Source organism: Gossypium hirsutum, chromosome A07, assembly GCF_007990345.1.
Source record: "Gossypium hirsutum isolate 1008001.06 chromosome A07, Gossypium_hirsutum_v2.1, whole genome shotgun sequence".
NCBI classification, from domain to species: domain Eukaryota; kingdom Viridiplantae; phylum Streptophyta; class Magnoliopsida; order Malvales; family Malvaceae; genus Gossypium; species Gossypium hirsutum.
The window spans coordinates 85,579,172-85,603,790 of NC_053430.1; the positions used below are offsets into that span (position 1 = coordinate 85,579,172).

General features: G+C 31.3%; 4 protein-coding genes across 7 annotated transcripts; 3 read left to right on the plus strand and 1 right to left on the minus strand.

The window, feature by feature from the left end:
• Window positions 1-1,644: 1,644 nt before the first annotated feature.
• On the plus strand, window positions 1,645-2,621 carry LOC107953365 (cysteine-rich and transmembrane domain-containing protein WIH1). Its single transcript, XM_016888665.2, has 3 exons — window positions 1,645-1,949; window positions 2,081-2,234; window positions 2,335-2,621. The coding sequence occupies exons 1-3, from the start codon at window positions 1,910-1,912 to the stop codon at window positions 2,378-2,380; spliced, it is 240 nt and encodes a 79-aa protein (XP_016744154.1). The 5' UTR covers window positions 1,645-1,909; the 3' UTR covers window positions 2,381-2,621.
• A 3,217-nt stretch (window positions 2,622-5,838) lies between these two features.
• Window positions 5,839-6,561, plus strand: LOC107948045 (60S ribosomal protein L27-3). The gene has a single exon (XM_016882524.2). It carries the CDS (start codon window positions 5,988-5,990, stop codon window positions 6,393-6,395), a length of 408 nt encoding a protein of 135 aa, XP_016738013.1. The 5' UTR covers window positions 5,839-5,987; the 3' UTR covers window positions 6,396-6,561.
• A 6,016-nt stretch (window positions 6,562-12,577) lies between these two features.
• Window positions 12,578-16,266, minus strand: LOC121203747 (uncharacterized). The gene is made up of 6 exons (XM_041074198.1): window positions 16,218-16,266; window positions 14,249-15,297; window positions 13,859-14,164; window positions 13,722-13,786; window positions 12,836-13,301; window positions 12,578-12,757 (listed from the first exon to the last, which is right to left on the minus strand). Exons 1-6 carry the CDS (start codon window positions 16,264-16,266, stop codon window positions 12,578-12,580), a joined length of 2,115 nt encoding a protein of 704 aa, XP_040930132.1.
• Window positions 16,267-18,238: 1,972 nt separating this feature from the next.
• Window positions 18,239-22,956, plus strand: LOC107948052 (protein FAR1-RELATED SEQUENCE 2). 4 transcript variants are annotated; one of them, XM_016882530.2, is made up of 9 exons: window positions 18,240-18,386; window positions 19,458-21,606; window positions 21,703-21,756; window positions 21,855-21,917; window positions 22,013-22,078; window positions 22,206-22,274; window positions 22,369-22,428; window positions 22,561-22,626; window positions 22,717-22,956. In XM_016882530.2, the coding sequence occupies exons 2-9, from the start codon at window positions 19,498-19,500 to the stop codon at window positions 22,786-22,788; spliced, it is 2,559 nt and encodes an 852-aa protein (XP_016738019.1). In that variant the 5' UTR covers window positions 18,240-18,386; window positions 19,458-19,497; the 3' UTR covers window positions 22,789-22,956. The 4 variants fall into 4 exon arrangements, 2 of the variants coding, with proteins under 2 accessions (XP_016738019.1, XP_040973984.1); XM_041118050.1 differs by lacking the exon at window positions 18,240-18,386 and adding an exon at window positions 18,975-19,016; XR_001697234.2 differs by lacking the exons at window positions 22,561-22,626; window positions 22,717-22,956 and having other exon boundaries at window positions 22,013-22,134.
• The last annotated feature ends 1,663 nt before the right edge of the window (window positions 22,957-24,619 follow it).

Here is a 24,619-nt window from a genome sequence, read left to right on the forward strand (position 1 = left end):
CTAAGGCATTTGCTATCTTCTTCTTCTCTCTAGGAACATACCACAAGGACCAACTTCTTTCAGAGGCTAAGATTTGTTGAATTCTCCTTATTAGCGTGCTTTTAGATCCTGCAAATAACTTGTCACTAATAAAGATGACATTCTCTAGATTATCCAACTGAAGGATGACCTCATCGTATCCTTATTTCTGGAGGAGAAGTAAGCCATCCAATAAGCCCTAGAGTTCAGCTACCGAAACTGAACACTTCCCCAATAAGCAATTATAGCCCAAGATCTAGTTTCCTTTCGTGTTATGAATAACTCCACCTACAGTAGAAAAACTAGAGACAGGGTGAACAGCACCATCAGTATTAAGATAGACACACCTACCTGAATCTGAACACTTGAAGCTCTGTTGCGTGCTAACATCCAAGTCTTCATTATGAGTAGAGATGAAGTGCTTCGCTTAGCTAAAAGAAGTTTTGATAATCTCTCCTGGCTGCATAGAATTCCCCTGAAGGATGTACATATTTCGATTCTTCCAAATACGCCACAGAATAAAAAAGGTACAAATTTTAGCTTTTGATTCGTTAAAAGTCGTATTAAATTTATATTTACTGCTCATTTATATTAATTATAAAAAGACGAATACAACTTATATATTCAAGTTAAATTTTATAAATAATTTATTATTTAAAATATCATAATATTAACAATGAATTAACATAAATTATTTTATTATGTTTATATTATAATCTAAATTGAATATGTGATAATACCAAAATAATAATAACTTGACATCGTGATAATAATATGTGAAAGAAAAAAGCTATTTACATTTGTATCAATTATAATTTTTATTATAATTTTAGCTTATATATTTCATATATCATAATATTAATTAATTTGACATGTATTCCATATTACAATATTAATTACTTAATAATTTTTTTATTTTATTGAAAAAAATTATTTTTATTCTAATTTAACTTTGGTTAAAATATGTAATTAGTCCTTACTTTGACAAAAAATTTGAGATTTAGTCCCTACACTTAAAAAATTTTAAATGAAGTTCTCCTAATTTTTTTATTTAAAATTTTCAGTCCAATCATGGAAATGATAAGTAATTTCAATTAAAATTTCTCAATTTGACATGTTGGTTAGACTACTTTCATATGCCATGGTGTATAAGTGATAGAAAATAAACATATTATAGTGACAAATATTAACGAAAACTACCAATGACAATCATGATTTAACTAAAATTTTTAAATTAAAAAAGTAGCAGGATTTAATTTTTAATTTTTAAAATACAAGGACTAATTCTCAAATTCTATAGAAGTATAAGTACTAATAGCATATTTTAACCTTTAAGTTTATATATTCGATAAATTTAAATTTAAATACATCTAAATGAACAATAAAATAACGGGAAAAATTTGTATAAAACAGATATATTATCTCTTTCCAATTGTTTAATGCCATATCATCAATTTTATCCTAAATTTCAAAAAAAAATTAAAGCGATAGAAATGATGTAGCGTCACTGTTTGATAAAATAACTTTAAAAAAAAATCTAGGAAGGAAATTGACAAATAATTGAGAAGATGAAGCCAAAGTTAAGAAAATGTTGTATAATTAAAATAAACCCCCTGGGAGGGAGACGTGTAAATGGACGTTTGGTCGCATGTTATCACCACCACCCACCCGTCCAGCCGGCGCGGTGCCGGCCGCCGACGGCAATTCCAAAGAGGAAACGTCGCTTTGGAAAATCCTCCGATATTTATCTTATACCCTTTGCGCTCTTTTCTTCCCTTTGACATATATATATACACATACAATATCCCAGTTTCCTCCATAGAAATTACTTTCTTCTCATTTCTTGAAAACCAATATCTTTGTTTCCCGCTTGTTCGAACTAGATTCGAAGATGAACCATAACCAACAGCAGCAGATAAATCAACCTTCAGGTCACCACTCTTCTTCACATGCTAATATGCTATATATATATGTATCGAGAGAGTTTTCAATAACTATGGTTTCTAAGTGATGCAAAAACCAGCGACTAATTCCGGTTTTAGTTGTTGAATTGTTGTTCCAGTTGCAAGCCAACCACCATCCACGGAAGCAGGTCCGTATGTGGCTCCACAGCCGGCTGGTTACCCATTGAGCAAAGGCGATGATCAGCCCTACTATTCCCAAAAGCTTGTTGCGGTGGAAACCAAGTCCAGAGGTGATGGATTCTGGAAGGGTTGGTAAGTAACAAAATAATTGTCCATATTATATTGTGAATTTATTAATCAGTAACACTTTGTTAAAATCCATTGGTATTAATTTGTTTGGGCTTTATTGCAGTGCTGCTGCTTTATGCTGTTGTTGTGTTCTGGACGCATGCTGTTGATGATTTACACAGCTTTTATATTGACTGGAGTTCATCGTTACATTTGTTTTTCATTATTTTCTTAAATGGGGATATCAGACATTTTATGTTTCTCTCTTCATACTTTAAATTGACTTTATTTTCCTTTTCCGAAGTAAAAGAAACATGAAATGTAAAATAGAAAGATTAAAGGAAAACACCAAGCAAATGGCATCTCCCCCTGCTTCTATCATTGGCGGTTGTGTTCTTCCACCTTTAAAAATAACACTAACACAAATTTAAAATCCAGTATTTTTATATGATGTAACATTCATATTGACTTAGTGTTCATTCATATTTTAATAATTAAGTAAATTAATTATATTTGGAGTGAAAAAAAGTTTGTGTTTTAAAAATTGAATAAGATTCTTAAATAACACTTATTTTATATTCACTATTCCTTCACGAATAGAGCGACTTTAAAAATTATTTTAAGGGGTTGAAATTGAATTATAAATTTTTGAAAAGTTAAAATATAATTTTATCATTATTAATTTATAATTTCTTTATAATTTTTTTTAAGGGCATCACAAAATTTTCTTCATTTTTAGGACTTAACAATTTTGGGTAGGGGATTGTCTACTCCTTTTAGATTCGCACTTGCCCCAAATTAATTAGAGATTTAAAAGAGTAAAATTATTTGTAAATTACAAAATTAAATGACTATATGTTTTATTTCTATAAGTCAACTATTCAAATAATAAATTATATGGAGTTTATTTAGGATTTTTTTTTAAAAAAATATTAAGTTCAAGTCACCATGATTTAAAAGGGCAGTAAACTTATTTGTGCGTAATCCTGCTTCCAGTTGCTTAGGTACATCCTCAAATACTTGTACTTCAAATGTTCTGTTAAAAGTTATTTTGGCTATGTAGTCAGCCACCTGGTTCATCTCACTTGGAATATGTCTAATACTACATTGGTCCATATTCCTTAGTATTTGATTTATCCTTCACAATAATCCCGAGAAAGAATTTGCCAAATGTCTATGTTGGAGGGCATTAACCACCTCTAAATTGTCAGTATGAATCAAAACCTTGTTGAACCCCTGTCTTTCAAGAAGAATCAAACCATCCATGGCACCCCAAAGCTTAGCATCAAAGACTGAACATTCTCCCAAATAATGATTGAAACCTAATATCCAATCTCCATTCTATTTGTGCATACACCCCCAGCAGTAGTGAAACCTGCATCTGACTTAACAACACCATCAGTATATAAGAAAATCCAATTATCTAATAAAGGTAGATTGAGATCAGTAAAATGTTGTCTTGATGATCATTTCTTGTGAGCTAAATCAAACTGCTTAGCCCAACTAATAGATGATCTAATAGTTTCAGAATGAGTCTAAGATAATTCTTGAAACACAAAAAGATTTTTGTTTTTCCATATGCGCTAGACAATTAAACCAAAAAGGCTAGCCCAAGTGATTCTCATACTTAGCATCCTCAAAGTACTACATAAATTGGGTTCCATCCAATCAAGTAGATTACTAGAAAAAAAAAACCAACTTGCTTATTGTTCAGCACAAGACATATCCAAACTTCTTTGGTAGCAGGATAATCCCTAAGCACATGCAAGATATCTTCAAACATATCCAAACACTTGCGATCATTGACCAATATCTCACTTTCGCTAGAAACACAATGGTGAAGATTTAATTAAATAAAATCCTATATTTATAATGTCTCATCATATATTTTATTTGAGTTTTTAAATGCAAACTAATTTAATTAATTAGTGACCATATTATAATTTATATGCATATACGTCACATGAAATTTTATCTTGTATGTAGAGTTGTTTAGTTCGGTTCAAAAGTTCGCTCGAAAAATGAGAGGGTTTAAATAAAAGTATAGACTCGAAAAATGGGTTTGCGTAAAAAAATAAAGCCGATTTAGAAAACGGGCCGAGCCCCGAGTCAGATTTTCTGTCCAAGCCTGGCCTGACTCGATTTTTCAATAAAAAAAACCTGAAATTTTTCCATGTTTTGTTGTTGTTTTGCGACTTTTTTGTCACTATTTTGCTACCATTTCATTATTATATTGCTACTATTTTGTTGTTAATGTTTGAATATTATATAACACTTGTTTTATTGTTAATTTTGCGGCTATTTTAGATACATTTTCTTGTTAAGTTGAACTTATCTTAGTGTTATTTAAGTATAAAGATTTTTTTAAAAATTTATTTTCAATTTATCGTGAAATATTTATTTTTAATGTTTTTAGTCTATTTAGTGTATTTTATTTTTTTTTAAAATTATATAAAAAATAAAATTTAAAAAATTTAATACGGATTGAATCTAAATTTTAAAATTTTTATTTAAATTGGACTTAAACAAAAACTTAGTCCCACAAAATTATAGTTGTATGATATACCATACAAATTAAATGATCTTTCAAAATTGCGGGGAACTTATAGTATTCACAAAACTAATTTTGGATATTATCATATCATATGTATGTAAGTCGCATAAAGTTTTATGTCGTAAATTACACCATATGGTTAAGTTTGTTGTTTAATAGCTTTAATTGTGTCTTATAATCTAATTATTTCATATAACTATAATATTTACAAATTTAATAACATTTTTTTACAAATGGAAAAAAAATCACACATAACATATTCATATTATATGTTTGACTAAATCCTTGTATTAATTTTTAATCATAACTTATATTCTTTCAAAAAAAATTCACTAACTTATATATAAAATATTTATGAAGTAATTGAAATTTTAAATTAACTTATTTCGCAAGTTATAATCTGACATGGCATTAATAATTAAAATTCAAATAAATTATGTTCTAAACTAGTGCTTATATGCATACTTAGTGATAATAATGATTATACTAAAAATTATGATTATATTAAAAATTGATACAATTTAAACTAAAATCAATGAGTTAGACTACTTGAACTAAAACCTATAAAAAACAACCGTACATTATAACTCGAGATCCATGCACATATTTAAGTTTCGTATTTTGGATAAAATCATGTAGCTTGTGCAACTTTCACCTTCATTGTAGTTTTCATTTTATTTTAATAAATAATCTTGAACTTATACTATTTTGAGTATCGTTTTCATACTATTCAAATAAAAAAATCCTATAAAAACACATGAACGAATCATATCATAAAACACAAATTACTAATATATAAATATTTAAAGTAAACTAAATTGAAAGTTACTAAATTATTAATAAATTTACGTTTTGATCACTTAACTTCAAAAAATTATAAAATAGTCATTAAATTATTTAAAAATTTTAATTTAAAAATCGATGTTATATAACCTTCTTTTATATTTATTTGCATACAAAATGCATGCGAAATTATTGGACCTAAATAGACCCATCACTCTGACCGGAAAATTAAGGCCCCAAAATCTAATCCAAATAAAATAAACCTATGATTCTTAGTATAGCTAGGGAGTTCATAAATGTAAGCCCAGCCCACCAAGATTCCGAAACCTATAGGGTTTCACTCAACTCGCAGTATATATTACCTCATTTCCCTTTTTCCTTGTTTCTTTACTTAGGGTTTTTGGGAGAAGAGAATCAGAGCCGCAGCTGCCGCCGTCGCCATGGTGAAGTTTCTTAAACCAAACAAGGCAGTTATCGTCCTCCAGGGCCGATACGCTGGCCGCAAAGCCGTCATTGTCAGATCTTTCGACGATGGCACACGTGACCGCGCCTATGGCCATTGTTTGGTTGCAGGGATAAAGAAGTATCCAAGCAAGGTTATCCGCAAGGACTCCGCGAAGAAAACCGCCAAGAAGTCACGCGTCAAGTGCTTCATCAAGCTCGTCAATTACCAGCACCTGATGCCCACGCGCTACACCCTCGATGTGGACTTGAAAGACGTGGTTACCGTCGATGCTCTCCAGACCAAGGACAAGAAAGTGGCCGCTTGTAAGGCAACTAAGGAGAGGTTTGAAGAGAGGTTCAAGACTGGGAAAAACAGGTGGTTCTTTACTAAGCTCAGGTTTTAAGTGTTTTATTGGAACATGTTTTATGCTTATGTAGTTTTATCGAACAATTTTGAATTTAATGACGGGTTTTGAATCTGTTTGGATAAGATATTTCTGGGTTATTATTTTTGTTATATTATGGAACGTGATTTGCTCATTTCTATAAGAAATTTAAGCTTTTGAACTATTTTTTGTCCTTTATGATTTATCATTTTGTCTTAACGTAGATCTGTAGGTCAATGGAGGTTGAGAATTGAATCTTTTAATGTTTGAACCTATTATAATGTCATCACTGTCACTGATTTATTTTTGGATTTTTGAATGTTTTAGCTAACCCAAGAAATGGGTATGCTTTACTGCATTTTGAATATGCTTGGATGTGGCTTTTCATGGTTATCGCTGTTTCTGTAAATCTGCATTGATCGGGAGATTAAGCTTTTAGTTTAGGGTTTATCCATTATACAAACTATTTGATTCTTAGTTGAAGTGAGCAACATGTTCTTGTGTTTGGTTATCGGAAGCTTGAGGTAGCGGAGTGGGGCTTATTGAAATTGGAATCATAATCCATATGGGAGGGCTTGATGTGCAAATCCAGTGGACAGAGGTTGTTTGTTACCTATAGTTTACTCGTATAACGAGCGTTGCAGTGAACATTATGCACTCGTTACACAACCACCACTTAGAGGAAAGTTCATGAAAGTCAAGCAAATAGTAGGCAATATTCTAAAAAGCAGTGTTTTACATTTCTAGTTTTCAAAATCTGACCTACTTGGATTTTGTTACCCTGCATTGTTCCTTTGGGTTTAAAGTAGTGTTCATTTTTGTTATACCACCTCCGGAAATGGCTCCACATGTCACCCCTTGAACACAATGCCGCTTATGGACTACCTTCGTCAAGAGTACTTGGCCTCACGCTCCTTGATTGCTAAGCTGCCTTAGAATGTCTCATTTTCGATCCACGTGGTCATGTTGCACCCTGTATAAAGGGGCAACAAGATGTGACCTTGTCATCAGTAAAACTTTGAACATGACATCTCCTGTATCTTTTGTATGTAAGTCCTCTCATTCTTTTAACAAGGGGCCATTCCATTCCAATATATCCTCTACCTTTCAACTTGCTCTCCTTCCCTATAACATTTGCAACTGTCCTGCTACCGTCGATGGTTCTGTGCCTTTTAAGGGGGTGAACAAGCCACCTTTCCTACCAGTTAGTCGGTTTCCACCATTATCAATTTTGTGTTTTATGTTGTACATTTGATTCATCTTTTTTGGACTAGACGGCAATTATTTAATTTTACACGTTATATAGGTTTGGATTAGCAATGATTTGCCTAGGGCTTCACATCTATTTGTAGTTACATTATAAAAATTATAAATAAAGGGAGAAATGATACTTTTCTGCCATCTCACGCCAATTATAACTTTTTTATTAAGTTTCTGAAGTTGATACTAATTCCTTTTTCAATGTATAACTGCAATGTCAAAACTAGATTTCTAATAATAAATTTGTTTCAAATGCCAAATCGACCGCTCATTTTAGATTGTAGTCGTTTTTAATGTTTCTTTTATAATTCTTTTTAGATCTTATAATTTTAAAAAGTTTGATTTTGTATAAGTTGTAGATTTTAGTTCTGAATAAATGATAATAATTAAATTTGTTTAGTTAAATCTTGCTATTAATCTTATATATATAACACAGAACTTAATGAATTTAATAGTTATCAAAGATTAAAATCTTAAAACCCTAAAAGTATAGAGATTAAAAATGATAAATCTATAATTTATACATAGTACATAGGTTACTAATAAAATTTAACCTTTTTAAAAACTACAAAAGTCCACCTAAAATTAACCTGAATAAATTAATGTAATAACTATTGTTTCTCTTCTTTTTTTAGTTTTTAATTTTATTACGCTGTAAAATTTCTATAGTTTTAAATTTTTATAATTTAAAAAACTATGTGGGAAATGAATTTGGACAATAATACCAATATTTTTATGAACTTATTTGTTTTATCACTCAATTTGCTTCGGAAGTTAGAACATGCAATCTTAATGTACACTGAAATGGTTTCTGGATTACAAAATTCATGTAACATGCGAAGATTGAAAAGGAAATCGTGGTAAATGTTACCTTCATTATCACCTTGTGAAGTATTTGGATCCATAGGAACAAAGTATTATTAGAGGGTGCAACTCCAAATCATGTAACTGTTATTGGAACAATTTTTGAGATGGTAATCAAACTGAAAACCATCCATCACGATAAGCAATGGTTATTCAACTAGAAATCTCTTCATGTATTATATACGAAAATTTCAATTATTATTTAATTAGAAATCTCTTCATGTATCATCTGAATAAGACACAAATTTATAGGAAGAATCATCAAAGGCAAATAAGTTTTTTACATAAAAAGTTTGAATCGACGAGGACATCCAACTTTTTAAGAAAGTTGCTGCAAAATCTATATAGGTGCAAGTGTTATGGCCTAGAACTTTAATATAGTAAATCACATTATTTTAAACGATTCTTTTGTTTCAAATCTATTTAAGTTAGTTAACTTTTGAAAGTGATAAATCACAAAAGAAATTCTTTCAGACATCGAAATAAAGCGGAAGCAAATTTTAATAACTCTAAATAAAATCATTGAAAAAAGCAAAAAGCGAACACAAAAGCCACAAGAAAGCTAAACACACCAAGTGTTTGAGTAAATACTCTCAATGTATATTTAATAACTCTAAATAAAATCATTACAGATGAAGGAAAGGGATATATTTATAAGTTGAGCCCCCTAGATCCAACGGTATAGTTTAAATTATTGACATCATTATTACAACCTATCTACAATATGAAAGCCCGAATGGATTTAAACTTTATACAAACTTATTGTTAGAACGATTAATCAACTCGAAATCGTCAAAAAGAGGATGAAATGACCCTTTAAAAATTTGCGGTAGCTAAGAAAATAAATTGAGACAATAAACAAGGCGATATATAGTGGTTCGGCTCCAATTGACTACTCCATTACCTTAGCTTTCTATAACTAAGGATTTTCCCAAATTTACTAATTTAAAAACCTTTGAGGACAATGTTTAATCTTACAAACTCCCTTAAAGTTTCTATCAAAACCCTAAGACAGAATCCTCTTAAAGAGTAAGCAAACTAAGAACAAACCCTTCCAAGATTAGAATGTTTGCAAATTAAGCACAAATACAAGAAGAAACACTTGAGCTGAAATGAATAGAATGAAAGCTCACAAGTGTGTATAAAGAAAATTGTTGAGAATTAAAAGCACAATATTGTTTTGATTGATTTTTAAGCTTGATAATCTTTCTAGTTATTGTAGAGTCTTCGAAAGATGATATTTATACCTTTAATTGATTTCCAACCGTTATGGTTGTTGGAGAAATAAATAGAGTCCTTGAGGATGAAATAATCAATGCATTTAATTCAATTGCAACCATGAGTATTGGTACTTGCTAACAAAGTATCAAAATCTTTAACATTTAATGCAAAATTCAGTGACCATTAAAGCCAAAAATATCGAAACTAGTAAAGTTTTATCGATACCTTATGAAAAATATTGAGACTGGATCAATTCTTAACTAAAATGTTTGAGAAACATAATGTCAATTTGGTACCAACTTTTGGAGGGATATTGATATTTTAGAAACTATCGATACTTAGCCAAAAAGCATCAATACTTTTTATACTGACTTATTTTAAAACAATTTAACTTTGATTGAAAAAGTCTAACTCAATTGAAATCATTTTAATTTGATTAAAAGTTTATTCAAAAAGTGTTTTTAAGATTTCAAAATTATGTCTCTTAGTCTTCGTTTGAAATATAATTTTGCCAATTTGTTCAACTTTAACTTTTATTTAAAAACATTTTATTTTATTATATAAAAAAATATTATTAAAAAAAGCTTGTTATAACACTTTTCTCTCAGTATTTATAATATTCATCATGATAATTTTATATTTTTTTTTTCATTGGGCCATTAAAGTTTCAAATAGATGAGCTTCTTTATATACTCCATAAATTGGATCAATTCAAATGAGTCAAATAAACACCATTTAATTGAAAATTTTTATGTGCATCTTCACCGACAACAAAAATCTGATTACAGTAGAAGGGTATCCCTCCCCTTCAGTGTCACAAAATAGAAAATCTTTAATACAAATGGGGTTCATAGCTGTTAACAACAAAACCAAAATTTTTACATTTTGATAGTATGAAGTTTCATATAGCTGCTGCCCTATATGTGCTTAATCTTTATTTAGCTGTTTTGTTGATTTTGATTCAGAAAAAGTTGCTAAAAAGTGCTATTATAAATGATATCTATTTATATATTATAATTCACTAAGATAACTATTTGAGTAATACCTTTTAAATTCAAAATCAACTACTTAGATGATTTTGTTAGAAATAAAATTAATGACAAAACTAATGTAAAGAAAGAAGGAAAATAACTATTTAATATCTAATTTAATTTTTTTAACCAACCCTTAAATAAAAATATATACGTTTCAACACACTCAAACCCACATTTTATTGCATTGAGAATAATGTTAATGCCAATTGAACTAAATTATATTTTAAAAAATACTAAATTATATTTTATTTTGATAGATTTAGTCAATTAAACAAAAAATTATTTTGTTTCATATTAATATTTATTTAAACATTTTTATCATTTTCTCTGTCTCGCTAAAAAAGTCATGTTGATATTTTGTGGTTAAATTTTTTAAACTTTCACTTCAATTATTTTAAATATTTTAATTAATTAAATTTTATAAATAAATATATATATATTTAAAACCTACTTCAAAGAATGTTCTTTTAATATATTTTTTATGAGTAGCTAAATTTTTATTCATGATAAATTTTAAATAGGGTAAATTACACCAACAGTCACCAAATTTTAGGGTAAATGACAAAACAGTCGTCTAAGTTTCATTTCAGTCACTTAACTTTCAAAAAGTAACAAAACGGTCCTTTTTGTCGTTTTCCATCACAGACGTCACAGTAAAGTGACGTGGTAGGTGACGGAGTCCTTGCTGTCAACCTTAAGTCTAGCTGGCCGGTTACTAACACTTTAATAATAGTACTAGCACCATTTTAGGGTTTGAAAAAAAGAAAAAGAAGAAGAAGAAGAGAAGTAGGAAGAGAAGAAGAAGAAGAAGGAGAAGAGGAAAAATGGATATGCCTGAAGTGATTCCGGTGTGCTATTGTGGAAACCCAGCCAAATTAAGCATGTCTTGGTTCAATGACAACCCAGGTAGGAGGTTTTTTGGGTGTAACAAATTCGGCAGTTGATTTCGAAAACCATGTCAATTTTTCCGCTGGTTTGATCTACCATTGACGCCCCGTTCAAGAATGGTGTTGTTGGGTCTTCTAAAAAAACTGAGGACATTGGAGGATGCAAGGAAGAGGGAGAGAAGAACCTAGTTTTTGGTGTTTGTAATTGTTACTGTTTTGCTGTTTTCAAAACTTTAAAAATTATTTTATGTTAATTGAAAACCAGCTTATGTATTGTAATTTTGTTGCTGGTAAATTGTTGCTTATATTGGTATAGATGGCTGCTGTTATACATGGCTAACCATCTCATGTTGCTTACAAACACTTGAATGAAATGGAAATTTTTTGTTGATTACAAATTGTGTTGGAATATTTTTGTTGCTTAACATGTGTTAAAAATGGCTGCTGGTATACATAGCTAACCAACTCATGTTGTTGTTTACAAATTGCTTAACAGTTGGTATACATGGCTGTTGGTTGGAAAAGATAAAAAAAATTGATATATAAATTGCTTAACAGTTTGAATACATGGCTGCTAGTTAGAAAAGATAACAGTTGGTATACAAATTGCTTAACAGTTGGATAACAAATAGCATGCTAAATTGCTCATATATTAAGGCCAATATGCCAAACTATTTACAAAAGGAATGAGGAGCAAAATATTACCAAATTTTCCTACAATTCATTACAATTGAACAGATGTGAATTGTAGGGAAATTTACAAAAAAATTCAGTGACTATGCCTAAGTTTATCAACAGTAGCAATCATAGGCAAATTTCCCAAATTAATAATTAGTAGCAGGCAAATTTACACAGTTTTAAAAGGTTAACAAAATGCAGTCTGTTCACATCATCATCAATGGTCTGTCATGGATGACTCTTAAGTAGAAGACATCTATCTAACAGTGGTTGTGGTTGATTTTCTCTTTAATGGGAGCTTTTGTCTTGAGGCAGTTTCTTGATGAGTTGGGGCAGTAGGTATCTGAGTTAGGGCACCTTGTTGAGTTGGGGTACCCTCTTGCTGACTTGGGGTAGCCTGTTGCTGGGTTCGAACACCAACTTGATGTTTTTTAACCTACAAGAATAAAAGAAATGTGAATTAAAAACAAATTCATAGATAGGAGTATACTATAAGTTAAGGAAAATTACTTACTAGAATGTTTTGGCCAACTTTCCCTTTGCAACTCCTCTTATTATGGCCTATTATTTTGTATTTACTGCACCTCATCTCCTCCCCTCTCTTGCTCAACCTTTTTGTTGTTTGTGGTTCATCAGGTTCTTTCCTTCTCACTTTAGTAGGTCTGCCAGGTGGCCTTCTTAGTGGAGGAGGTAGTATTGGTAGCATGTTTGACAAAGAGGCCCATTGTTTAGGACCCCTTACTGGACTTACAAAGTTGGAGTAAATTTGAATCTGGGTTTGCTTGGTGTGCCAGGTTTGTACATAGGTCTCTGGGAACTCATTTTTTACATGAATGACAGCTAATGCATGCATGCAAGGGATGCCAGTGAGATCCCAATTCCTGTAGGAGCAGGAATTCTGAACTAAGTCTACCACATGCTGGCTGCCTAGACCACATTCAACCTGATACTTGTCCCCACCAGCATGTGATGGAACACAACTTAAAAACAGTGAGCATGATTGGTTAAAACATACAATGACATACACACCCCCTAAAAAAGTAGTCACTACATGCATATTATAAAAAAAAAACTCATTGCATGCATATTAAAAAATAGGCAACACACCAACAATCATTGCATGCATATTAAAAAATAGTCAATAGCTTTCCAACAATCATTGCATGCATATTTAAAATAGTCAACAACTTTCCAATAATCATTGCATATATATTAAAAAAAGTCAATAGCTTTCCAATAATCACTGCATATGATCAGCAACAATAAGTCAGAATATAGGCATTAGAAAGAATCTTTACCTTAATGAATCTTTTATATTTACATCCAGCTTTTTCTTGATCTTTGGACACAAAGTTCATTTCCATTTGTTAGCTTTTTCTTTCTTCTTGACAATAAGTAACATAATCTTGGTCCTTACTGTTTCCATCATGGTCAGAATAGGTTTACCTATTGCTTCCAGTATCATCTGTCCATAAACCACATAAATGATTAGTGAATTGCTAATGATCAGTAAGAAACATAAAACATAGGGATTCACCTTGTTAAATGATTCAGATAGATTATTCACCAACATGTCAGAATGGCTCTTAATTGAGAAGTGAGACCTTGACCAGTGAGCAGGGTTTTTCTTCTTCAACCAGTCATAAGTAAGGTGATTGGTTTTTCTCAGTTCATCCATGGCATCATCGAACTCTCTTATAGTGCTTGCTCTGGCAGCTTTCCAAAGCAAATCTTTCAACTCCTTTGTTCGAAAACCAGCATTCTTGAAATTAGAATGTAGGTGTCTAACACAGTGTCTTGTTTCTGCATTAGGAAACAACATACATATTGCTTCCAAAAGTCCCTGCAATTAGGAAAAAATAATTTAATTCTTTGACAAACCTTAAATAGAAACAACATAAAAATATATATATAAATAGAGTTTTACCTTTTGTTTGTCAGACATGAAAGATATGTGGTACGAGCTCACAATTTCCAAGTCCATTGGAAGCAACTCCAAGAACCAAAGCCATGATGCTTGGTTTTCACTTTCGACAGCAGCATATACAAGTGGATAGATGTCATTATTTGCATATATTCCAACAGCTGCAAGCAAGTAGCCACCATAGTAGCCCTTTAAGAAACATCCATCTAAACCTACTATCCTCCTACAACCAGCCCTATAGCCATCTTTGCATGCCTGCAAACAGACATATATCCTTTGAAACAATCTGTTATCCAAATAACAAATTGTTGTTGTTCCCTCATTTTGGGTCCTAAACTCCAATAAGTACTCATAAATCTTCTCATATTGAGCCTTATGAGCTCCTTCAATTAATTCCAATGCTCTAAGTTTAGCCCTCCTACATTTGGTTAATGAGACCAAGCAACAAAAATCTCTTTTGACATCTTGCTGTAATGATTTCAAAGAATAATCAGAATCGGCAATGAATTTTTCTTTATACTGTTCACCTATCCAAGCTGAGGTTACGTTCCTATTTTTATAGACTTTAGAACAAGTATGGTTAGGGTTTGAACTCCTAATTTGCCAAGTCTGGTCAGTAGGGTCATTAGGGTTTAGCCTAGAAGCCCATATAAACCAAGAACATTTTTCATTGCAGACTGCCTTTAACCTTCTTAAATCATTTTTGGAAAACTCAATAAAATAACTATTCAACCTACTATATTGCTTGGCAGCTTCTTTTAGACTATGTTTAGACATAAATAACATTCCAACCTTAAGTCTAAGATTACTCATGTCATTCTCTAGGTTGAACTCAGGCCAATTTTGGCCATCTGAGTCAGATCCATGTGCACTATCTAACCTCCCAGAATCATCACTATCACACAGTTCATCTACTTCTATACCATCCATGTTTAAACCATCTAAAGTAACTCTTTCAGATACATCATTATCACTACCAGGCACTTCACTACTAGACACATCACTACCAAACACGTTTTCTTCATTCCCATTAAAATTGTCATCAATTAAGCCTGCAAAACAAAGTACTCATCAATAAAGGCAGACAACATAGGCAAACACTTTAACCATTTTTTTTTCAGACAATAACCAATACAAAATGCCCAATAATTTAATACAAACACTCCTGTCATGCACATGGCAGACAACAACCAATACAAAAATTAATTTAATCAAACACAACCATTTTTCTCATGCACATGGCAGACAATAATAGGCAATAACCAGTACAATAAAGAAGGTAAATAACAATAGGAGCTTGGATATAAACAATGACAGATATACACAATAAACATCAGTTTAATAATGTATAATTTAATGTCAGATACAAACAATGGCAGATATACACAATAAACATCAGTTTAATAATGTATAATTTAATGGCAGATACAAACAATGACAAATATACATAATAAACATCAATTTGATAATGACATTCATATAATGGCAGATACAAACAATGGCAGATATACACAATAAACATCAATTTGATAATGAAATTCATACAATGGCAGATACAAACAATGGCATATATACACAATAAAGATCAGTTTGATAATGGCATTCATACAATGGCAGATACAAACAATAAACATCAAAATCAAAATCGAAATAACCCTAAACAATGGCAGACACAATACAGTATACATTATATGTCATAAACTTTAAAAACCAAACCCTAATCTGTCATGCACATTAATAACAAATAAAATCAAAATCGAAATAACCCTAAATCGAAATCAAAATCAAATTCTAATCCTAAATTGAGATCGAAATCAAAATTGAAATCTAAATCTAAATCAAAATCAGTGAGTGTTTCAAAATTGTAATCAAAATCGAAATTAAATTTGAAACCGAAATATCCCTAATTAACTCTAAATCGAAATAACAGCATTGAAATCCAAAAAAATTAAAACTAAATGCAAGAACTTACCCGTTAAAGTGGATGTAACAACAGTGGTAGCTTCCCTTCTATTGCCCATTCTCTCTGACAATTTAAAACTTCTGGTTCGTCTTCTTTTCTCCCTAAACAAAATAAATCACCCTAAACCCTAAAACTTATAACCTGTTAATCGATTATTGAACTGATTTCTAACCCTAAACATTTCTTAATCGATTCCCAATCCGTTTAAAGCCTAAAAAACCCGAAATCACGATCGAAATTTCCCAAATCGATTTTCCTTTCCCCTCCAAATCCCCCTAAAGCTAATCTGTTTCTAACCCTAAAACATTAACCCATTAACCCTTCAATTTTTTTCCCTAAACCCATCCCAAACCCATCAGCCGTCACCAACGTGGCAAGTTAACTTGCCATATTAGCGGTTAACTTGCCACGTCAACAATCCCGTTAATACCCTAACGGTAATTGTTAGTTAGTGACTATTTTGTCACTTTTTTATAACGTTAGTGACCGTTTTGTTACTTTTTGAAAGTTAAGTGACTAAAATGAAACCTAGGTGACTGTTTTGTCATTCACCCCAAAATTTGGTGACTGTTGGTGTAATTTACCTTTTCATATAATAAGATGTCAAAGTTGAAACTTTTTACCATTAAAAATGAAAATGTGACAAGTGTATTGAAAAAAAGAAGAGTATTATTTAAATTTGATTATAATTATAATTATTAATATAAAATTATTTTTAATGATAAGTGAATTCCAATTCAACCCAAGTATACTCACATCAACAAACAAAAATAGAAAATTTTGAGCACCATTAATTAAGATATGATAATCAAAGTATGGTAATTAAGCTAGTTGAGTTTAAAATCTTGTGTGTTAACTTGACGGTTAAGGTGTTTATTGGTAGGTGTGACCTGAGTTTAAGTCTCACCATCTTCTTGTAATTAAGATAATTAAAGTATTGTAATTAAGCTCGTTATTGTTAGGGATTTACTCTCTTCTTGTAATTCACTAAATATATATATATTTTAATTCAATACAACGTGAAAATAAATTTAAATCAATTTCAAATTTTCAAAATATTTTAATTAAAAATTTAAGGTTTATATATATTATATTAATTTAAATATTCTATTAACTTAATTATCAGTTTAAACACGTTAATTTGAAGACATCTATACTTATTGCATAGTACAACATGTATTAAAAAATAGTAAATTTTAATTACACTATATGCTTCTTTTTTGTATGGCTAACATGTCTATGTTATAGCTACACTATACAAGTGCATTTAAAATTTGGATTAAAATTAGATTTTAGTCATTGTACTTTGTAAAAAGTTGTGTTAGTTTGTATACTTTAATTTAATTAATTATAGTATTTGTACTTTTTGATTTAATCAATTTTAGTTTTCGTACTTTTTAAAATGTAAAATTTTAGTCTTGATCCGAATAGTAATAATTAAATCCATTTGATTAAAGTCAATTACTAGTCATGTAGTCTATGTATAAATGTAGATTTAGTTCATTATTTCTAATTGAATCATTCTAAGTCTTTATAATTTTTGAATTTTGGAATTTAGGTCTCGACATAAATGACAATTTTTAATCCATTAATTAGTTTTTTAATGAGTAATATGTAGAAATAATAAGTTGACATGGCATTACACATATGCTAATATGTTTGTTGCGTCAAACTTTGGAAATAACATAACATAACTTAATGAACAATTATCAATTAGTGAGGATTGAAATTTTAAAATTAAAAAAATATAGGGACCAAAAATATCAAAATAAAGTATAAGAACTAAATTCATAACTTTTGCTAAGTACAAGGACTAAAAGAAGAATTTAACCTAAAGTTTACATATGATTTAAATATACTCCTGCATCATATTTGAGATAGCACTTAAGCTGACATAACGATAATGGACAGACCTAATTGATACAATATTTATAGTTTGAGGATTCAATTCAAATATTTAAAAGTTTAAGGATCAATTTACAATCAAGATTATAGGTTGGGATTTATTGTGGAGTTAACTCTTTTTTAGTTTAGATTTTCTTTTTCCTTTTTCCTTTTAGTAAATTAGTGCTAATAAGATAAATATATATAAATATCTATTTGAATACAAAAATTTGTACCAAATTCAGTTGGCTCAAAGCGGTCTTCATTTTCAATCACAGTAGCAGCAGCAGCAATGTAAGCTTTCAACTACACTACAACTGTAACAATTTCTTTCTTCCTTTTCTCAATTGCTTTCCTTTGCTTTGGTTGGTAAACAAGAAATTGAATTCAAATCTTCTTTTTCTACGTTTTTTAATATATATATGTCAGCTAATAAGATCTTATTATTAGATTTTAGGGTTCAAATTTAACCCGAAATTTTCAGAAAACCTAGTTTAACTCTGCTACCAAAATGAAATTATAGTGTTTTGTTTTAAATTTTCGTGTTAACGTTGTGAAAAAAATTAGGAACAATTCAAGGAAAAATTTTCAGTGCCCCCTGTACTTGATACTTCAAATTTTATTAGTAAACCCCGGCTGCAGGTTCTGCTAATAATTGAAACTCTGCTAAGGTGACAGGTAAGGTAAGGCTGTGTGTGAATTTCATATATGTTTTAGTTCATTGCTTGAGTTTTATTGCTGCTATTCTGCTCTGCTGCAGCAGGAGCTGTTAGGATTAAGAAAAGAATAACTAGTTATTAATTTCACCCTCCTAGTGGATGTGCATAGAACTTGTTGGGTTGAAAGAACTTGATTTTCATGTTCTTTGATCTTGTAGAGGCTATGAATAGTGTAAAAAGAGGCGCCAGCTGAAGTTAAGAGAAGGTATTATTGTATAATATTTATTGAAACAATGTGAAAGTGGAAGTGGACTGCAGATCTCATATTGAGGATGCATTGGTTTGTTTGGTTGGCTTATGGAGAAATGAGGTTTGCACATCAGTTTTGGAAGAAGAATAAGTGATAAGACAGCAGTCAGCTGTGAAAAAAAAGTAGAAAAGTTTTATCATTAAATGAACGTAAATTGAACTTTGCTTACAATCTTTGAATGTGTGCACCCAAGAACCACTTTCAGTAATGACAGATCATAAATACTCCAGATAAGTATATTAGGGTCAAAGTAAATTAGCATTCTTTTATAAAACGGGAAGCTAGTCATTATGGATCTGGAATTGCCGCTCTTTCTTTTCCATAAAAACGAAAGTATAAACATTGGCATAGGCTTCATATGGCTGCTAATGATGCTTTCTTTCTCTTTGTTTTCAGGTCTCTTTACTGAGCATGATAGGTTTTTCAAACAAGTTCAATGTTTTCCATGGAAATAGATCTTGAGGTGCCTTCAAAAGAACAAGAGAAGTTAATTCCTGGATCAGATGAGAATAGCGATGTCCTGGACGCTGCAGAAGAAATAGATGAGGAAGATAATGATGGAACTCCTGCAACCAGTGAGCATGCTGTGGAAGCCTGTGAACCAAATTTGATAGAGAGTTTTACTGGTTGCGAGGACCATGTGGATGTGACTACTGTTGAAGCAAATGTTCACGAAGGTGCCATTTTTGAGCCTCGAAATGGTCTGGAATTTGAATCAAAGGAAACGGCATATGCTTTTTACCGAGAATATGCTCGGTCTGTGGGATTTGGAATCACAATAGTTTCTAGTCGTCGTTCAAAAAGATCTGGAAAATTTATTGATGTAAAAGTTGCATGTTCTAGATTTGGAAGCAAGCGTGAATCTAACACAACTCTCAATCCTCGATCATGTCCAAAGACTGGCTGCAAGGCACGCATGCATATAAAGAGGAGGCAAGATGAAAAATGGGTAATCCATAGTTTTGTAAAAGAGCACAATCATGAGATTTGTCCCGATGATTTTTACTATGCTATCAGGGGAAGAAGCAAGCAGCCTGGTGCAGTGTCATGCCAAAAGAAAGGCCTTCAGTTGGTTCTAGACGAGAAAGATGTAGAATTGATGCTTGATTTTTTTATGTGCATGAAGGATGAGAATCCAGGTTCCTTTTATGCAATTGATTTCGATAACGAGAAATGTGCAAGGAGTGTGTTCTGGGTTGATGCAAAAGGTAGGCATAATTACAGTCACTTTGCTGATGTGGTATTTTTTGATACCTTTTTTGTTAGAAACAAATACAAGATTCCTTACATTCCTATTATTGGAGTAAATCATCACTTCCAGTACATGTTGCTTGGATGTGCCCTCATTGGGGACAATACTACATCAGCTTTTGTTTGGTTAATGCGTTCATGGCTTAAAGCAATGGGTGGACACGCTCCTAAAGTGATACTTACTGATCAAGACAAAGTTTTGAATGAAGCTGTTGCTGATGTGTTTCCTGACTCTCGCCATTGTTTCTGTTTGTGGCATGTACTAAGTAAATTTCCTGAACATTTGAGTTGTATTATGAATCAGAAGGAGAATTTCATAAAAAAGTTTAATAAATGCATATATATGTCTTGGACGCATGAACAATTTGAAAAGAGATGGTATAGGATGGTTGACAAGTTTGAGCTGATGGAGCATGAATGGGTTCTTTCATTATATAATGATCGGGAAAAGTGGGTTCCTATTTATATGCGGCATATATTTTTAGCTGGAATATCTACAACCAATCGATCTGAAAGTGTTGCATCTTTCTTTGACAAGTTCATGCACAAAGCAGCTACATTCGGTGAGTTCATTGAGCAGCTTAAATCATTCTCATTAGAGTTGTATGAAATGGAAGCCAAAGCTGATTTTGAAACCCAAAGTAAGCAACCTGAATTGAGATCTGTCTCAGTTTTTGAGAAGCAAATGTCCATGATCTATACAGATACAGTGTTCAAGAAATTTCAGGCTGAGATTTTGGGAATTGTGTCTTGTCACTTACAGAAGGAAAGCGAAGATGAGGACAATGTTGTCTTTCGAGTTGATGATTTTGAAGAACGTCAAAATTTCCTTGTAGCTTGGAGCAAAAGAGAATTTGACATATGTTGTTTATGCCGTTCATTTGAATACAAAGGATTCCTTTGTAAGCACTCCCTCCTTGTTCTCCAAATGTCTGGTGTTTCTGACATTCCATGCCACTATATATTAAAGCGTTGGACACAAGAGGTGAAGATTAGGCAGACTCTAGGTGAAAAATCAAACAGGCTTCATTATCGTGTGCAACGTTTCAATGATCTATGCAAGCGAGCCATCAAATTGGGTGAAGAAGGTTCTTTATCTCAAGAAGCATATACTATTGCACTACAGGCATTAGAAAAAGCCTTAAAAAATTGTGTCAGTGTGAACAACACTGGAAAAAGTGTTTGTGAGCCAAGCACGTCATCTGTTCATGGTCTTCTTGAGACTGATGCGGAGAATAATTGGAATGCAACAACCAAATTGTCTAAGAAGAAGAAAGCATGTAAAAAGAGAAAGGTTTGTTTAGGCTCAGTGTTTGAAATGCAGATTCTTCAACTATATTTTTGGCAATATTGTATAGGCCTTTAGAAATAGACTATTTTTCTATTGTAGGTTCATTTTGATTCGGAAGGAGTATCTATGGGACAAGACAGCTGCCAGCAAATGGTTTGTTGCCCATCTTACATATTTTGACTGAATATAAGCAATTGATTGCAACATTAGTATAAAAAATATTAATCCTCATCTTTGATTTTGCGAAACAGACAAGCTCAAGAGCCAATGCGCTAGATGGTTGTTCTGTTTCTCAGCAGGACATGCATGGGATGGTATGGAATATCCTTTATACAAACGTAGTGGTTTGTTATGACGAGGCTGATTAGCGATATGATTTCATTTTTGGCATCTAACACAACTTTTGTAGGCTGTAAGCTCTAGAGCCCCAACTCTTGATGGTTACTATGGTGCTCAACAAAATATTCAAGGAATGGTATGGAGTTTCTTAATGATCACATTATAATGACGTGCTTTTTCTGCCTTCAAATGGTAAAACGTAAGGCCCCTAACCATGTTTATCTTGATTATAAATAGCCTTATTGGTTTCGTACTTTCTGCAGGGACAGTTGAACTCAATTTCTCCTTTTCGTGGTGGTTATTATAGCAATCAACAAAACTTATTAGGGCTGGTATGTCCCAACTGTTGGGATTTTCTGGCATAATGTTCTGAAAGCAATATAGTTCTCTAACCTTATCCTTTTTTAACTTAATAATTATCTTTAGGGACAGCTACATTCTCTAGCAGCCAGTGATAATCACTACGGGAACCAACAGAATATGCAGGTACTGAGACTAAACCTGCTGCTGGTTACTGCCCTCTTTTCTTTTGCTGATTTTGTTTGATGAAACTATTTCATTTTACATATAAAGTGATTCAGAATTGGTTAATTTATCCCCCCTGGAACATTGTTGCAGGGTCATCTTCCCTTTAGAGCACCAGCCATGCAGGGTTTTGACATTCAAGAAGGCCTGCAAGATGAGGTACGCACTTTCTTAGGATAAAAATCATTAACGGTTTGCTGTGAATAATGATGCATGCCTTTTATCATGGATTCATTACTCTGATTGCAGGAGCGACCCCTGGACTCGACTCATTTTCTCGGTATTGCATCAAAGCATCTTCATGATAAGCTCCTTTCCTAGTAGCTGCAAATAGTAACATTTCTGTACATTAATACAACGAAAAAGACAATATTAACATCATGATGTTGGTAGGATAAGTTTTATTCCTTTAGGGTTGCCTAAATTCACAAGTCGAGAATATATCCTTAGTTTTTTTTCTGGAAATGAAAACCCCAGTAAGCTTTCTAATGAACTTGACAGTTAAATCCAAGTTGGCAATGCTATTTGAAGAATTTAGTGTTATTGGTATTAGGTAAAAGGTAAAGGTTTTTAAAAAGAAGGGGAAAAGAACACTTCCTGCAAGCAAAACCATGGAGCATAATTGTTTAAGGAAAATAGTAGTATAGTAAGCCATATAAATAAAGTCATCTTAAGTTGATTTGCCAAAAGTTCATTCATCCAAAATAGCTTTGAAGTGTTTGGAAAATATTCATCTGCTGTAAACTCTTCCCAAGTTGGAATAATGGAATATGAATTTGAAACACATCATGCAACTGTCATTCACATTAAATTCTAAATGATTTTGAATATAATATTTGGAATAAATGGATATTGATATTTTAATCCGAATGAAGTTTAGAACAAAATAAACCTAAAATATTAATAATGATAAAAAGGCCACAAGTAGCCGTTATCTATTTATCATCTTTAATATTTTCTATTAAAAATTTCTAGAGATGATGTCACCTTTGGTGCTTAGGGGTGATGGTATAGGCTGATAAGGTTTCTGGTATTCTTAAAATGTGAAATTTAATTCTTAATTTTTTGAAATTTATAAAATTTTAAATTAATACATAATAAAATTATATTTTGTCTCTTTAAAAAGATAAAAAAATTATTTAATCTCTTAAAAATTATAAAGATATTGTGATATTATATTTTAGCTATTATAAAATTATACAGTTTAATTTTGACCTTGTTAAAAATTATAAAACATGAAGCGAGAAGGAGAGTACTTTCTCCTTTCACCATAAAAAATTTGAAACAAACGGCATAGGGATTTTGTTAGCATTTTGAGAACCTTATATATATATATATATGAGTGATGGCAATATTTTCTTGTTGAATTGGTTGGCTGTTGAATGGTATGAACATGCTAAGTTGAATGATTTTGGTTGCTTAAAATGGTCAGTTTAAATATGCTATATTAAATGGAGTTGTGAAAAAAATTAGTTTCACCCGTGTTGGTACTATACATACATAAAATGTCTAACGTGGTATTTAAACTATCAACATATATTTCATTATGGTATCTGTATTTTCATAAAATGTCTAATGTGTTAAAAATGTCTAATATGATAAGTGAATTATTAATGTTAGCATCGTGAATTGTTAAATTAGCCAATGAAAATTCGACACCTATAATTTTTTCCCAACACAACTCTAACGACATGATTATTGGTGTCACACATAAGTAAAAATGAATGGTTTTTTCCAATCAGGATTCACAATAATCGAATAACCAGAACTGTGTGAAGTGATAAAAGATAAATAAAAAGCACAATTGAGGGTTCATCTAATAAACAAGTCGAGATAAAGCATTGCATCACCTAGAATTGCCTTTAGATGGTTGCATTTTCCAGGTACAGTTAGATTTTTTCTTGGCATCCTTCTTAAATCAAAAGATTGGCTTGTGATTTTGAGATCTTTCACCCATAACTTAAGTTAAAAGAAGTATATAAAAATATAATTATTAAAATTAAATGAAGTTTTGATTAGAATAATAAAATTGAAATTTTAGAAATGTTGAAATATTGTAGTATTTTATACAAAATTATTAAAAAAACTATCATGATAATAATATTGATTACTTTAAAAAAAGATTTTTAGTCATCTTTTAGTCATTTCTAAA

Bases quoted from the DNA above. Each gene is read 5' to 3' on its own strand.
- LOC107953365 (XM_016888665.2), top strand. From the start codon at position 1,910: ATGAACCATAACCAACAGCAGCAGATAAATCAACCTTCAG. The intron at 1,950-2,080 runs GTCACCACTCTT...TTGTTGTTCCAG, and splicing joins GCAGATAAATCAACCTTCAG to TTGCAAGCCAACCACCATCC. The intron at 2,235-2,334 runs GTAAGTAACAAA...GCTTTATTGCAG, and splicing joins GATGGATTCTGGAAGGGTTG to TGCTGCTGCTTTATGCTGTT.
- LOC107948045 (XM_016882524.2), top strand. From the start codon at position 5,988: ATGGTGAAGTTTCTTAAACCAAACAAGGCAGTTATCGTCCTCCAGGGC.
- LOC121203747 (XM_041074198.1), bottom strand. From the start codon at position 16,266: ATGGGCAATAGAAGGGAAGCTACCACTGTTGTTACATCCACTTTAACG. The intron at 13,787-13,858 runs GTGAATCCCTAT...GTTTATGGACAG, and splicing joins TATCTGAATCATTTAACAAG to ATGATACTGGAAGCAATAGG. The intron at 13,302-13,721 runs GTTACTTATTGT...ACTGTTTTTAAG, and splicing joins ACAGTAAGGACCAAGATTAT to TTGTGTTCCATCACATGCTG.
- LOC107948052 (XM_016882530.2), top strand. From the start codon at position 19,498: ATGTTTTCCATGGAAATAGATCTTGAGGTGCCTTCAAAAGAACAAGAG. The intron at 21,607-21,702 runs GTTTGTTTAGGC...TTTCTATTGTAG, and splicing joins AAGCATGTAAAAAGAGAAAG to GTTCATTTTGATTCGGAAGG. The intron at 22,627-22,716 runs GTACGCACTTTC...CTCTGATTGCAG, and splicing joins AAGAAGGCCTGCAAGATGAG to GAGCGACCCCTGGACTCGAC.